The sequence below is a fragment of the Paramormyrops kingsleyae genome, unplaced genomic scaffold (genome assembly GCF_048594095.1).
Source record: "Paramormyrops kingsleyae isolate MSU_618 unplaced genomic scaffold, PKINGS_0.4 ups33, whole genome shotgun sequence".
In the NCBI taxonomy this organism is placed as follows: Eukaryota; Metazoa; Chordata; class Actinopteri; order Osteoglossiformes; family Mormyridae; genus Paramormyrops; species Paramormyrops kingsleyae.
In genome coordinates, this window is record NW_027325971.1 from 588,169 (window position 1) to 600,397 (window position 12,229).

At 38.4% G+C, this 12,229-nt stretch overlaps 2 protein-coding genes across 6 annotated transcripts; one reads left to right on the forward strand and one right to left on the reverse strand.

The window, feature by feature from the left end:
- The first annotated feature begins 773 nt into the window (after positions 1-773).
- Positions 774-5,158, forward strand: LOC140585592 (uncharacterized). 3 transcript variants are annotated; one of them, XM_072708074.1, is made up of 6 exons: positions 774-1,345; positions 1,419-1,547; positions 2,633-2,826; positions 2,955-3,102; positions 4,011-4,063; positions 4,244-4,378. In XM_072708074.1, exons 1-6 carry the CDS (start codon positions 1,133-1,135, stop codon positions 4,275-4,277), a joined length of 771 nt encoding a protein of 256 aa, XP_072564175.1. In that variant the 5' UTR covers positions 774-1,132; the 3' UTR covers positions 4,278-4,378. The 3 variants fall into 3 exon arrangements, with proteins under 3 accessions (XP_072564175.1, XP_072564173.1, XP_072564174.1); XM_072708072.1 differs by lacking the exon at positions 4,011-4,063 and adding an exon at positions 4,545-5,158 and having other exon boundaries at positions 775-1,345; positions 4,244-4,448; XM_072708073.1 differs by lacking the exon at positions 4,011-4,063 and adding an exon at positions 4,545-5,158 and having other exon boundaries at positions 775-1,345; positions 1,443-1,547; positions 4,244-4,448.
- LOC140585593 (uncharacterized) lies at positions 5,144-11,569 on the reverse strand. Of its 3 annotated transcripts, none has more exons than XM_072708077.1 (7): positions 8,958-11,569; positions 8,260-8,409; positions 7,879-8,135; positions 7,033-7,223; positions 6,833-6,926; positions 6,256-6,449; positions 5,144-5,828 (listed from the first exon to the last, which is right to left on the reverse strand). In XM_072708077.1, the coding sequence occupies exons 2-7, from the start codon at positions 8,344-8,346 to the stop codon at positions 5,638-5,640; spliced, it is 1,014 nt and encodes a 337-aa protein (XP_072564178.1). In that variant the 5' UTR covers positions 8,347-8,409; positions 8,958-11,569; the 3' UTR covers positions 5,144-5,637. The 3 variants fall into 3 exon arrangements, with proteins under 3 accessions (XP_072564178.1, XP_072564176.1, XP_072564177.1); XM_072708075.1 differs by having other exon boundaries at positions 8,768-11,569; XM_072708076.1 differs by having other exon boundaries at positions 8,260-9,059; positions 10,784-11,568.
- Between the last annotated feature and the right edge of the window lie 660 nt (positions 11,570-12,229).

Sequence of the window (12,229 nt, forward strand, 5' to 3'; positions counted from 1 at the left end):
TTAACATCATTAGCACTATTTGCAGAGATTAACCAAAAATCAATACGAGATTGTTTAGTCAAATCATTATTAGCCCAGGTATACATTCTTTGCTGTGGGTAAATATATCTCCAGATATCTAAAAGATCCAATCTTGTACATATATTTTTTAGTACACACGTTTTTTCCTTTCTTTTTGGGGGCCATCGGTCTATTTCTTCATCCATAACTGTATTAAAGTCTCCACCCCAAATAATCACTGCACAGGGAAATTTAGAACACAGTTGCTCAATTTTACCCTCAATTGTTAAGAATAGATTATTATTTTTCTGCTTATTATTTGTGGCATAAACATTTACTATAATGAATTGTGAGAAATCAATACTAACATGTAGAATTATCCATCTTCCTTCAGTATCTGATTGCTTACTGTGAATGTGTCCTTTGAATTTACCTTTTAATATAACCACCCCTGCGGATTTGTTAGAACCAAATGAGAACCAAACTTCACTTCCCCACTGACTTCTCCAGAACGTTACATCTGCTTCACAAGCATGAGACTCTTGAATAAAATAAAAGTCTGCACCTTTGCTTTGACAATACAAAAATAAAGATTTCCTTTTCAGTTGGTTTCTTATACCTCTGGCATTAATAGAAAAAATTGAAATTGACATGAACAATAACAAAGTAAAAGTTTAACGTATTCCAAGTGCACTTAGTACAAACATAGTATGTCACATATTATACTCGTTGCAATTATCAACTATAACGTTGAACTCCTTTTTTTTTTTTTTGACTTCAGCCGTAAATATAGAAACAGTGACCAACAGAATCCGTGTATCATTCGTCCTTTCCATTTTCAATTGATAAATGAAAATCAAAAAATGAAAATCTGATTGTTTTTTTTGTTATTTGATTTTAAATCAGAAACGAAAAATGAAAATTGTCTTGTATTTCCTATTTTAAAATTTCGTTTTGGATCAAAAATACAAAATTGAAAAGGGTCCACACAACAGAATCTGTTTTTGATATTTAATTGCTGGGTTGTGCGTCACCCGGAAATTGTTCTGCGAGCAAATAGGCGGGCTTGTGTATTGTATAACGCTATAATTGTTAATAAAGCTTTTAAAAAAAGAAAAAAGTTAGCAACACTATGGCAGCGCTGGAGCCACACTCCACATTAATCATGGAGTTGTTCAAAACTGGTATGACACACGCAGAAATTTCCTGCACACTGAAGCAGATGAATATCGTAGACTGCTCGGAAAGAAGCGTCAGAAGATTTTGTGCTGGACACGACCTAAAGAGAAAACGACTTTTGGCAGACGCAGCATTAGAGAGGATTTTGGCTCGGTCGATTTACGAAGTAAGTGTATATTTCGATTCCCACCGCTTATTTAGCAAATATTTCCTTTAATAATGTGACAATTCCGTGACAGACTGGACCATCGTATGGCCGGAAGTTCATGACTGGCTATCTGGCATCAATGGGGCTTCATGCAGGAGAAGGTCGGGTCGGAAGATTCCTGAAGGAGCTCCATCAGCCATACCATGAATTCCGGCGTCAGGTAGGATGACTAGTAGGTAATACATGTCAATATATTATGTTAAACTGATTAACAGCACTAATTTTTATCTACGACACATCCCTTGCTAGTTATAGTTCATGCTATGAATAAACCCTTTTTTTATATTTCTGTACAGAACTTTACTGCTGCTTTTCACATATTTGAAATAAATATTTATTGCTACAATAAACACAGCCAGGTCAGAGGTCAGGGAGGGTCTGACAGGTGAAAAGCTGAGAAAAAATATCTATGGAATAAGTCGGACTAAGAAGGATAATTTCCACAGCAATATAGCTGTTATTCCTCCTAATTCTGTCAAAATTCTGTCACATTCTTATTTTTCTTTAACACCACAATACTAAAGACCAGAGTCAGGGAGGAGACATAATACCAGAGGCTAGAGCAGGGATGATGATGATGATGATGATGACGATGTACTGTCTTCACAGTTAAGAGATTAGGCGAGCTGAGAAAACTATACTCATTGGTGGGAGAAACCAGACAGGAATCGTGGTTTTCAGAGATATTTCATTCAAAACTATGTTTATTTTTTATTGGGTAACCCACCAGGATCATTCAGTCTTCTTTTGCTTATTATTCTTTAGAAACTTTAACCATCTCCCTTCTCACCAGATATTTTAAGGATTGTAAATTGGGCAAAGCAGATGATATGTGTAACCTGTAAGAAACGGTATTTTGAAGAGGTGATCTGTCACCATTCTGTTATTTATTGTGATTTTCTGAAGCCACTGCATGAACTTGAACCTTTAATCTTTAACCATTTGCTCTTAAATATTTCCAGATTGACACTAAAAGTCATTTGAGACTGACATTTAAGCTAAGTTATTTGTTTCTGCTGGGGAGGTGTTGCCTTTTAACTATTAATTTTATTAATAGTAATAACTTCTTGGACCAAAGGAAAGGATAATGACATAAAACTACAATACAATGCTTAATACACATTTTTTTCTACAAGTTATGTTTGTAAATAAGTGTTCTGTCATTAAAAACCATTCCCTGAACGTTGTGAGCCATTATTAGTCTGAGAGTTTGCATTAATTTAAATTATTTTTATTTTTACACAGGGTGCTCGAAATTTAAATCCAGCTCCCTATCATGCTGAATACATGGGTCATAAACTTCATCTGGACCAGAATGAAAAGCTTGTAATGTTTGGTGCAACACATGTCTTGGCCGTTGATGGCTACAGCAGCAAGATTGTTGCACATTCCACAATGCCAGTAAAAAACAACCTTGTCATTTACGAGGAAATATACAGGTAAGCAATAACTACCACCTTAAAAATTTGTCATAATTCATTCCTCCCCTGTATGTCTTGTAAGTATATACATCTTTCTCTGTAATCTGTTAAAGTCCATTTAGTCAAGTGAACATTGTTTCTTCCAGACCTGCAGTTGTGAAGCATGGCATGTGGGACCAAGTCAGAGTTGACCATGGCAGGGAGTTTTTCCTGTGTCTTTACGTGCAAGAAAAGCTGTCACAATATAGGCACAACCTCAGCAGGCCACCATATCTCCAAACCACATCAACAAGGGTGAGTGCTTGGTAATACGAAATCAAATATAGGAACTCATTCTCATCTGTACTCAGCCCCTTGTTGCTTTTGTTTACTGTTGCTTTTATGTGTGTGTGTGCATGGGGGTTGGGTTGGGTTGATTTTGGGGGGTGGGGGGGGGGGAGGTATAGCTGTGACGATGTTTTTATTTTGGGTTTGGGAAGGGTGATTTTTGTGGGGTGATTTTAATCTGTAAAGCCCTTTGAGAAGCCATGTAGTTTGAAAAGCGCTTCATAAATAAAGTTTGATTGATTGATATAATGGGAGTTGTCCAGGCAGAGTAAGTGCGGCCTGTAAATAAGACATTGTCTGCCACAAATCTTCATTTTGCCAATGTTTTGTTATGAATCGCTAGCACTATTCCTCTGTTATTTTGAAGCGTCTTGGAGGAGCTTTAGATGTTATCATCCGGGGACTTTTACAGCTGTTAAATAAAACTAGCTCGGCTACACTAGCTGGCACTTTCAGTGACGTCATGACCTTAGACCATCTTGGTTGCAGTCTGAGCAGAACTTTCACTCTGTGTTTGACAACAGCTGTCAGTTACACAGAACTTGCTAATGCAAATACCAACATGGTCCATGTTTGCTTGTTTCCAATTTCCAAATTTTCCGACCATCAAATGGAGCACAGAGTGAAAGTTCTGCTCAGACTACAACTCAGGTGGTATGCAGCCATGACATCACTGAAAGTGCCGGCAAGTGGAGTGCCAGCGTAGTTTTACTAAATGGTTGTAAAAGACCCCAGACATGCTCAGAATTAAGAGGAATAGTGTTAGCAATTCATAAGAAATTCATAAATTTCAAAAGGAAGAGGTTTTGTGGCAAATAAGGCCTTATTTAGAGGCTGTTTTGTTGATGCCTGTACCACTCCCATTAAATGGATAGACGCTGATCGTGGATAGATCTACAAAATCTCCCAGAGGACTACAAATACCAGGGTGAGTAAATGAACATATTACATGCTATAAGGTCCAGGTTTAAAAAAAAAAAAATGTAGTTGTTCCTTTAACACTGAAAATGTACTATTTCCAAATATGTCAATAATCTAATCTTCCTGTTAACTTGTTTCTGCTGTCATATTTTATGTGAAAAAAATGATTTGGACTTGTAATCAACAGAACCTTCGAGTGGAAAGGTTGTGGCCAGAGGTGAACAACCGTGTGAACTACCCCCTGAAACAGGCTCTGGTGCACCTACTAGACCAAGAGGTTGTGAACATGGAGGACAACCTAACAAAATTCTGCATATCAAACCTGACATCTCAAGTGAGTCAAATTGGACTTGACAGAGTGGTCCAGTCATGGAATGCACACAGGATCCCAGGTATGCTAAACACAATATTTAAATGTATTAGATTTAAAATGTAAACTTGAAAATACAGCAAAAATAAAGTCTTGTTTTGATTTTTTTAAAAATTAGGACGTGGAATTCCTAATGAACTGGCTGCAAACAGATGTCGAGCTGAAGTCTCAGAGGAGCTGCTGCCATGTGCCTCTGTCGTGGCAAACCTGTATGAGCAGGAGCTGGGATCTTCCCTGACATGGGTGTCTACCTTTGGAACTGACCCCTTTTCATCTGAAGAAGATAGATGCCATGCAGAAGAAATCTTTGCAGAGATGTACCCTGACATTTCTCTTCTTTTTAATCATGTAGTGAACAATGACTATGCTCCTTTCCAAGATGCCTTAATCTCCCTAATACGTTTAACTGTAAGATATGTTTGAGTGTGTATAGAGTTCAGTGATGGACTGGTGAGCTGTGAAGGGTGTATCCTGCCTTTCGCCCAATCATTGCTGGTGATAGGCACCAGCCCCCCACAGCCCTGCACAGGAAAGAGGGGTGTAGATAATGAATGGATGGATGTTTAGCATCTGAGTGTTTTAGCGGTGTTTCCTCACAAACATTGGTGTTCTCTAGCAGCTGAATAAATAGAGCATTTGGTCTATGGCTGTAGATATTGATCAGTGATACACAACTATCATACTTCTAAGTTGTAGGATAGACAATAAAGGAGAAAGTTTTATTGCTTTGAACTTTTATTTCAACCTCACTAAGGTACAAAAACAGAGGTAAAAAGTCAGCAGCAATGAAAAATCCTACTGTACATACTGTTTTCCTTTAACTAGTTCCATTTAAGTGTGGACCTCAGATTTGTCAGAACATAATTCCTATGCTATAAAATGTAAACAATTTTTGTAACACAAAGAACAGATTAGTCTTTGTTGGAAAAAAAAACCCAACAGTGCTTAAGTTGCAAGCATTTACAGGAAATGTGGGAACATTACAGTAAACATATGTGAATCTGACTTAATTAAAAAAACAGTAAAACCATTCCACATAAAATTGTGTAAAAATCAGGTAGTTTGGCTCTTGCAGCATCTTACAAATAAAAGTAACTTCTCAAATCTTTTGCAAACATTTTACAGTCTAAAGTGCTTTGAATGCATAACATTGAACTTTGACATTAACATTGAACTCTGCTGAAAACAGCCCAATGGCATACTAACCACCTTTACTGCCACAAAATGTTGCCCAGAGCAGCCAGTGCATCAGACAGTCCAGTTAGTCTTTGTGTGTTCATGTGGAAGTCATCGGCTCGACATTTTGGGCAAAACACTGAATTTCTCTTACACTCATCGATGCAGCTTCTGCAACCAACAAGGCTTTGGCAGCATGAAGAAACAATGGGCTCAACCAAAGGACCTGCAAATTTGATAAAAACAATTGTAAATGAACAAAAAATTTACTGTCTAAGTAACTGTTCCAACACAGACACTAATGCATGCTTTTATCACCTGTAGAATTGACAACTGTAATGCCCTTCTTTCTGGTCTTCCTAAAAGCAGTATCTCAGGTTCACAGCTTCTACAAAATTCAGCTGCACATGTCCTGACTAATACCAGAAGGTGGGAAATAATTCTACTCTTAAGTATGTATTTGTATAGGAGCTGAGTCACGGAGAGGGGGTGTACCTGATCTATGGGGGAGGGATGGGAATGTGGTTTGTGTGGGGTTATTTTAATCAGGAATGCACTGATTTGCAATCTTTGTATGAAAAGTGCTTCTGAAATTAACTTCAGTATATGAGTTGCACTGAAATTTGCATGTAGAAGATTTTTTTTTCAATTACCTTTGCAGATAAGACAGGCAAAGGCATCTTTAATAGTTGCTGCTTCAGCTGCTGCCAGGGAAACTCTGCGGTTGGAACTGGCCAGCTCCATCAACTCCTTCATTGTTGTTGACACCTCCTGAAGTCCTTGTGATGCCAGGACCACCTCCTCAATTTTATCAAACACAGCATCAAGGCCATTATCATCTCGTCGACTGAAAAAAAATAAGCAAAAAACATTGCAATTTGTTCTCTCAAAGTTATTTCCTTTGTTTAAATAAAATCTGCAAGTTTTTTAGTCCTGTTGTCATGTTAATTGTCATTTTATTTTAACAATTCTAAATGTAATAAGTATTGTTGCAACTTACATTGATCTGTCACCCAAACTCATTTAATTTAAGCAGACGAACAATAGTGATCCCAACTAATGCAATGGAAATAGCAGAAACTAGAAGGGCTTATTTTGGCAAAAAGTATCACAATAATGCAAGTCCTCACTTCCTAGAATATCCTAATATACTGCACACATGCAGCTGACAGAAGTAAGCAAGCCAGGAAAAAAGTTGGTCAGACAGTAATGAAAATACAGTTTATATACCTCAGCCTCCTTTTCTTATTTCCTTGTAACTGCAAGAAATCCTCCACCTTCACAGCCAAGACTTTCCTTGCATTTTGCCTCCAAAATGCTGATCCTGCAAGTGAAGTAGATTATTTAATTGTACATTAATTAAGTATATTTTTCTGATAAAATTTTGTAGTTTTTCTTAAAACCTTATGGCTATAAAATTTCAAACTTACCTCTGGTTCCTTCTGTTTCCAAGATTTTGTTACCCTGTCCATCAGTAAGGATGACGGAGTCCTCTTGTTCGAGGGCCTCATTCACTTTACTGGTGATTCCCATGACAGAAGCCTCAAATTCAGAGAACCTCACCGTCAGGGCTCGGCTTGTTTCTAATTTTCCATCCACAAGGTCAGCAATGAAGATGGTCCTGAAAGCAAAAAATATTTTAGTTGAACAAAAAAAAAAAAAAAAACAAATTTCTTGGGACAATCCAGGAATATGGCAAGTAGTTAAAAACTGTAATCTTTAATTTCTATAGCAGGAAAATGCTACATACACATTCATAAACTCGTATTAATCTGATCCAATCATATGCACATAATAGTTTGATAGTGTTGACGGTGGCCAGTTCACTGCAATTTTGGCCATAACTTTTATATTAAGATTTTTTTATTTTATTTTATTTATTTTATTTACTAACACTGTTTGGATACAGATGGATAAAGATGGCTGTTATTAAAGCAGTACTTTTAACACTTCTATCACAATACGTAGTTGAGTAATTGTCGCAGTTTCAAGAAATTACAAATTTGTTGGCAAATGCAGCAGTCACATATGAATACATGCTAGGCAAGATTGTGGCCACTATCCTTTGTTTTGAGAGTTAATCTAAGGAGATCTGTTGTCCCCAGGGCCATCAAGCCTTTTAATGTACACAGGAGAAGATTGCTGACATGGAACTACAGACGTATTTTCAAAATATATTTTTTTAGTATTTGTGTCTCTGCGTTTTTATGTGTACAAGCTACTCCACATCTTAACTTCTTTCATGATAATTAAAGTATCTAATCTACAACAGTCACCTTTGGTATGCCTTTGCCACTGTAGCTCTTGAAGAAGGTCTCGCCGCTGAGCCCGCAGCTGCACTCGGCGGTCGGTGGAAGGAAAAGCGGGTGGGGTTGTATGGTACGGGCCCGGGTACCTCCTCGGCATCACAGCTCTCCCCATGCACTTCGTAATGACCCCTTAACATCAGGTCACAAGTGCTGAAGTGCCCATCACTTGCCGGAAATACGGCCACATTGGAATCATCGGTAATATAAAGACTGAGTGGACGAACCTTTAAAAAAGTACGAAGTAGCCTAATTAAAAACAAATTTTTGCACATGTTGCGTGGTTTAAAGTACAGAACACGTGCAATTTAAGACAAAAATATTTAGGGAAGCTACATAAGAGTCCATTACCTGGAAGATCCTGCTTATTTTTTCGGTGATCATGTCTTCTTTTAGAGTCAGCCGTTTTGTTCCCCTGAACAGCACATAACTATCCATGTTTGATGAATAACGGTTGGAAATGGCTCGTGAGTCGTGATGGGCCGCCTGCTCGCTAGCTCACTGAAACAGTAGCTCGCAAAAAATAACAATTTCCGGGTGACGCACAACCCAGCAATTAAATATTTAAAACAGATTCTGTTGTGTGGACCCTTTTCAATTTTGTATTTTTGATCCAAAACGAAATTTTAAAATATGAAATACAAGACAATTTTCATTTTTCGTTTCTGATTTAAAATCAAATAACAAAAAAAACAATCAGATTTTCATTTTTTGATTTTCATTTATCAATTGAAAATGGAAAGGACGAATGATACACGGATTCAACAGCTTTACCAGTTACTGGCTGGAGTCTTTAAATATTCGTAAAGGGTGTTCATCCTTTAATTTCTTTTCCATTCACAAATGCTTTGTTCCCTACCAGGTAAGCTCTTTCTCCATTTTTCCTAGCCTTTTCTACAAACGGCCACAGACGAGCGCGCGCTGCCCTGTCATCAGCTGTTAGGTCTTCTTTCACTTGAACACCTTTGTTTTTGAGTAACTCGTTGTTCTTGGAGCCTTTCCAAAAAGCATCTCTAGCCGATCTAGACGCAAATCTGACGATCACTTGCCTTGGAAACTGCTTTTTCCCACTGCCGTCTATTCTGCCGATGCGATGAACCACATCCACTGCTGCCACGATTGCTTCACCCTCACTTCCAGGAACTGCTGCGCTGCAAAACTCTTTAACCTTAGACTTGATGTTTTCATCGCGTTCTTCAACTACTCCATATAGACGAAGATTGTACCGCCGACTATATCGATCAGTATCATTCGCCTTTTGCTCCACTTCAAAAAGTTTCTTTTGCATTTGTTCAACTCTCAGTTTCATCGTAGCATTTTCTTTTTTTAGGTCTACCACTTCTTGATGACAAAAGTCCAAGGATTTTTTAAGACCCTCAATTTGCAGTGTGTTGTGTTTAACAGCTTCATCAGTTTGGTCCGCTCTTTCGTTGATTTTGGCAGTGATGACGCGAATGATATTGTCTTGTAAGTCGGCCAAAAATGGTTCAGAACGTACTTGCATCTGTTCTTTGCGCGCTTTCTTAGAGAGTTTTTTATCCGGTGTATTGGGACTTGAGTCACAGGCTCCATTACTTTCCTTGTAAGCCCCGCAGGAATAGGAGTGTGTGTCTTGAATCACTCTCTTATCTTTGATGGTAACTATCTCCATTTTTTCCGCCACACACGATTCAACCGTCGCGTTTCCATCCATATTAAATTCTCACAGGTTCCGAGATATAATTGTCAGTATAACCAAAAGAATTGTAAAATATCGTATAAATAACTATATACACCTGATAACAGAATTATGCAACTATATTATTCAACATCGCTGACTGTGACACACTTTTAACTTTCCTTAACAAAACAGTGCGACCAATTCGACCCCCATCTTGCCGGACCCCCCAAAAACACTTACAACAGCAAAGACGGTTCCGATGCATAATGACGTAGACGCGTGTATGAGAGAAAGCAACAAGCGTGAAACTGAGCCAATCAGTGGGCCGGATAGGAAGAGGATAGGATAGCCAGTAATTTCACACAGCCAAGCGCTCAAAAAGTAGATTTTTACTGTCTCGATCAACTTTTTAATGAATATCCGCTTAAGTCGAAGCGCAAAGTGGCGAGGGTCGACTGTATATTAATTAGTTTTTGTCTGTTGTCGGAAACGCTGCAGGTGCATGAAAATTTGACGACGTGTGAATCCAGATTCTGTTTTTTATATGTTCTGTGTGTTGTTGTTCGCACATGTTAAAATAAAACTGAAAAAAAGTTCGCATATTTAATCAGACACTCTTCAGTTCTGATTTAATTCAATTCCAATTTAATGTTCTAAACCGATCGGTTAAGGATTAATGTTCGGTTAACGAACGGCGGTTGTCGGTTGGGAAAATTAACCGAAATGAACATCCCTACTCCAAAGACATCTTATTGTATTTGCACAGTGACAGTAAGGCTGTCTTATCTTGCGAGAGGAAGTAGCATAAGGCTGCACTGCTAACCTTAGCATTAGCAAACCTAGCTACCTAGCAATGTTGGTAGTAACGCTTTACTGTAATCCCACTACTTTTGTCTGTAAGGAGTAATGTAACTAATTACCATTTCAAATTAAAAAACGCAAGGTACTGAAATTTCAACGGACTCGTTACCTTTGTCTTGCGTGAAAATATTAATGGATAAAGGCAAGTAATATAAGTACCCAGAGAGCACACATGCATTAGCACTATATCTCCGCGGTGCTTGAAAATCCATCGGCAAACATCTCTGTTGCACAAACATCACCATCGAACATTTGAGCCCATATTCCCACTATGTCGGCGCGATGTTAAGTTAAACATAGTGATGATCATGATGCGGATATCTTATAAATGATATTTTGGTATTTTCCTTCTACCTTGTAGTAGATATGGATTCGATCCAGGATTATCCAGCTGGGTGTTTCCATTACAATTGTGTGATTTTGGAGGGGAAGGGTGTTCACAATTTGTTGGGTTAAACCAAGTGGTTGGGGAGGGGATTTTTGCACATTACAATAAAATTGATATTTTAGCCTTTGTTGGTTTTATGAATAAATTTGAATAAAATTGTGGTTTTGGATAGTGTGTTTTAGAATTGTGTATGTGGGATGTATTGTTTTGAGGATGATAATTGTTAGATTAGTTGTCCTAAGGAGAGGGGTTAAGAAATCTATATAAACCCTGGAGAATGGGCTAAAAGATTGTTGTTATGGATCCAGGGTCTGCTAGGGTATAGCCTGTTTGATTGAGATTTTGTTGTTGTTAATACTGTGTATTTGTGCACTTTTGTGAACAAGGACAATAAATTTTTGCACGTTTTGGAACTCCATGGCCTTCTCTGGTTCCTGAAGTCTCAGGCCTCAGCCATTCCTAACAGTGTGCATGTGTGTGAATGATGTGTTTGCCCTGCAGTGGGTTGCTGCCCCATCCTGGGTTATTCCCGGCCTTATGCCATAGCTTCCAGGATAGACTGTGGGCCATCAGGATCCTGCACAGAATAAGCAGGTATAGAAGATGGATGGATGGATGGATGTTATGTCTTGCTGAAGCGCTAAACATTCAGCCTTGTGGTTTTGTCACTTCCTGTTTAAAGTGTCCACTCCCCCTTCACTCTGCCTGCTGTGTGTGAGAATAGAAACGACAGAGACAGTGAAGGTACAGAGGATGAGGAAGTGAGTGTCAGTCTCCACAGATCTGGGCTCAGTGACACACACACGTATGGATCCTCTGATGCTCCTGTTTCTTCTCATTGCTGGGCTCACAGGTGAGTGTCTCTCATTACAGTGGTACTGAGTAGAGATCTCTCTCCTACTCCTCACACACTGTCAGCTGCAGTTTGGAGATCATGATGGAGACATCAGCTGCTACATCAGAAGAAATTGCCCCGGCTAGATTCTGGAAACATTTGCAGAGGCTGCATTGAGTATCATACTCTATGAAGTTGTAGATAGTATTTGGATTCTCACAGGTTTTTATATCACTTATATTATTATGTAATATTTAAAAAGCTTTAACAAAAATATTTTACCAATAAACTGGCAATTACTTCATACATGTACAGTATTTTGTGTTTTGTATTTATTAGTAGAGCGGTACCTCAGTTCTCGAACTCATTAGAACTCGAATTTCTTAAAAGTCGAACCAACCAGTTCGAAAAAAATTACCTAGAGCTCGATCTGAATCTCAAACCGTGAGCGCCGATCTCAGATAATTTGTACGCCTGGGGAAATGAGTCACGCCGCACGTCTCTCAGCGGAAACAAAGGGTAAAGCTTCAGTCTCAGCCTCGCAAAACCCCTGATAGGAATATTATTCTTATTTACC

Coding starts and splice junctions, on each gene's coding strand:
- LOC140585592 (XM_072708072.1), top strand. CDS start 1,133: ATGGCAGCGCTGGAGCCACACTCCACATTAATCATGGAGTTGTTCAAA. Junction 3,103..4,243: donor TCCAAACCACATCAACAAGG/GTGAGTGCTTGG, acceptor TGTAATCAACAG/AACCTTCGAGTGGAAAGGTT. Junction 4,449..4,544: donor GAATGCACACAGGATCCCAG/GTATGCTAAACA, acceptor TTTAAAAATTAG/GACGTGGAATTCCTAATGAA.
- LOC140585593 (XM_072708077.1), bottom strand. CDS start 8,346: ATGGATAGTTATGTGCTGTTCAGGGGAACAAAACGGCTGACTCTAAAA. Junction 6,927..7,032: donor GGAAACAGAAGGAACCAGAG/GTAAGTTTGAAA, acceptor CTTCACTTGCAG/GATCAGCATTTTGGAGGCAA. Junction 5,829..6,255: donor TGCCTGTCTTATCTGCAAAG/GTAATTGAAAAA, acceptor TCAAATTTGCAG/GTCCTTTGGTTGAGCCCATT.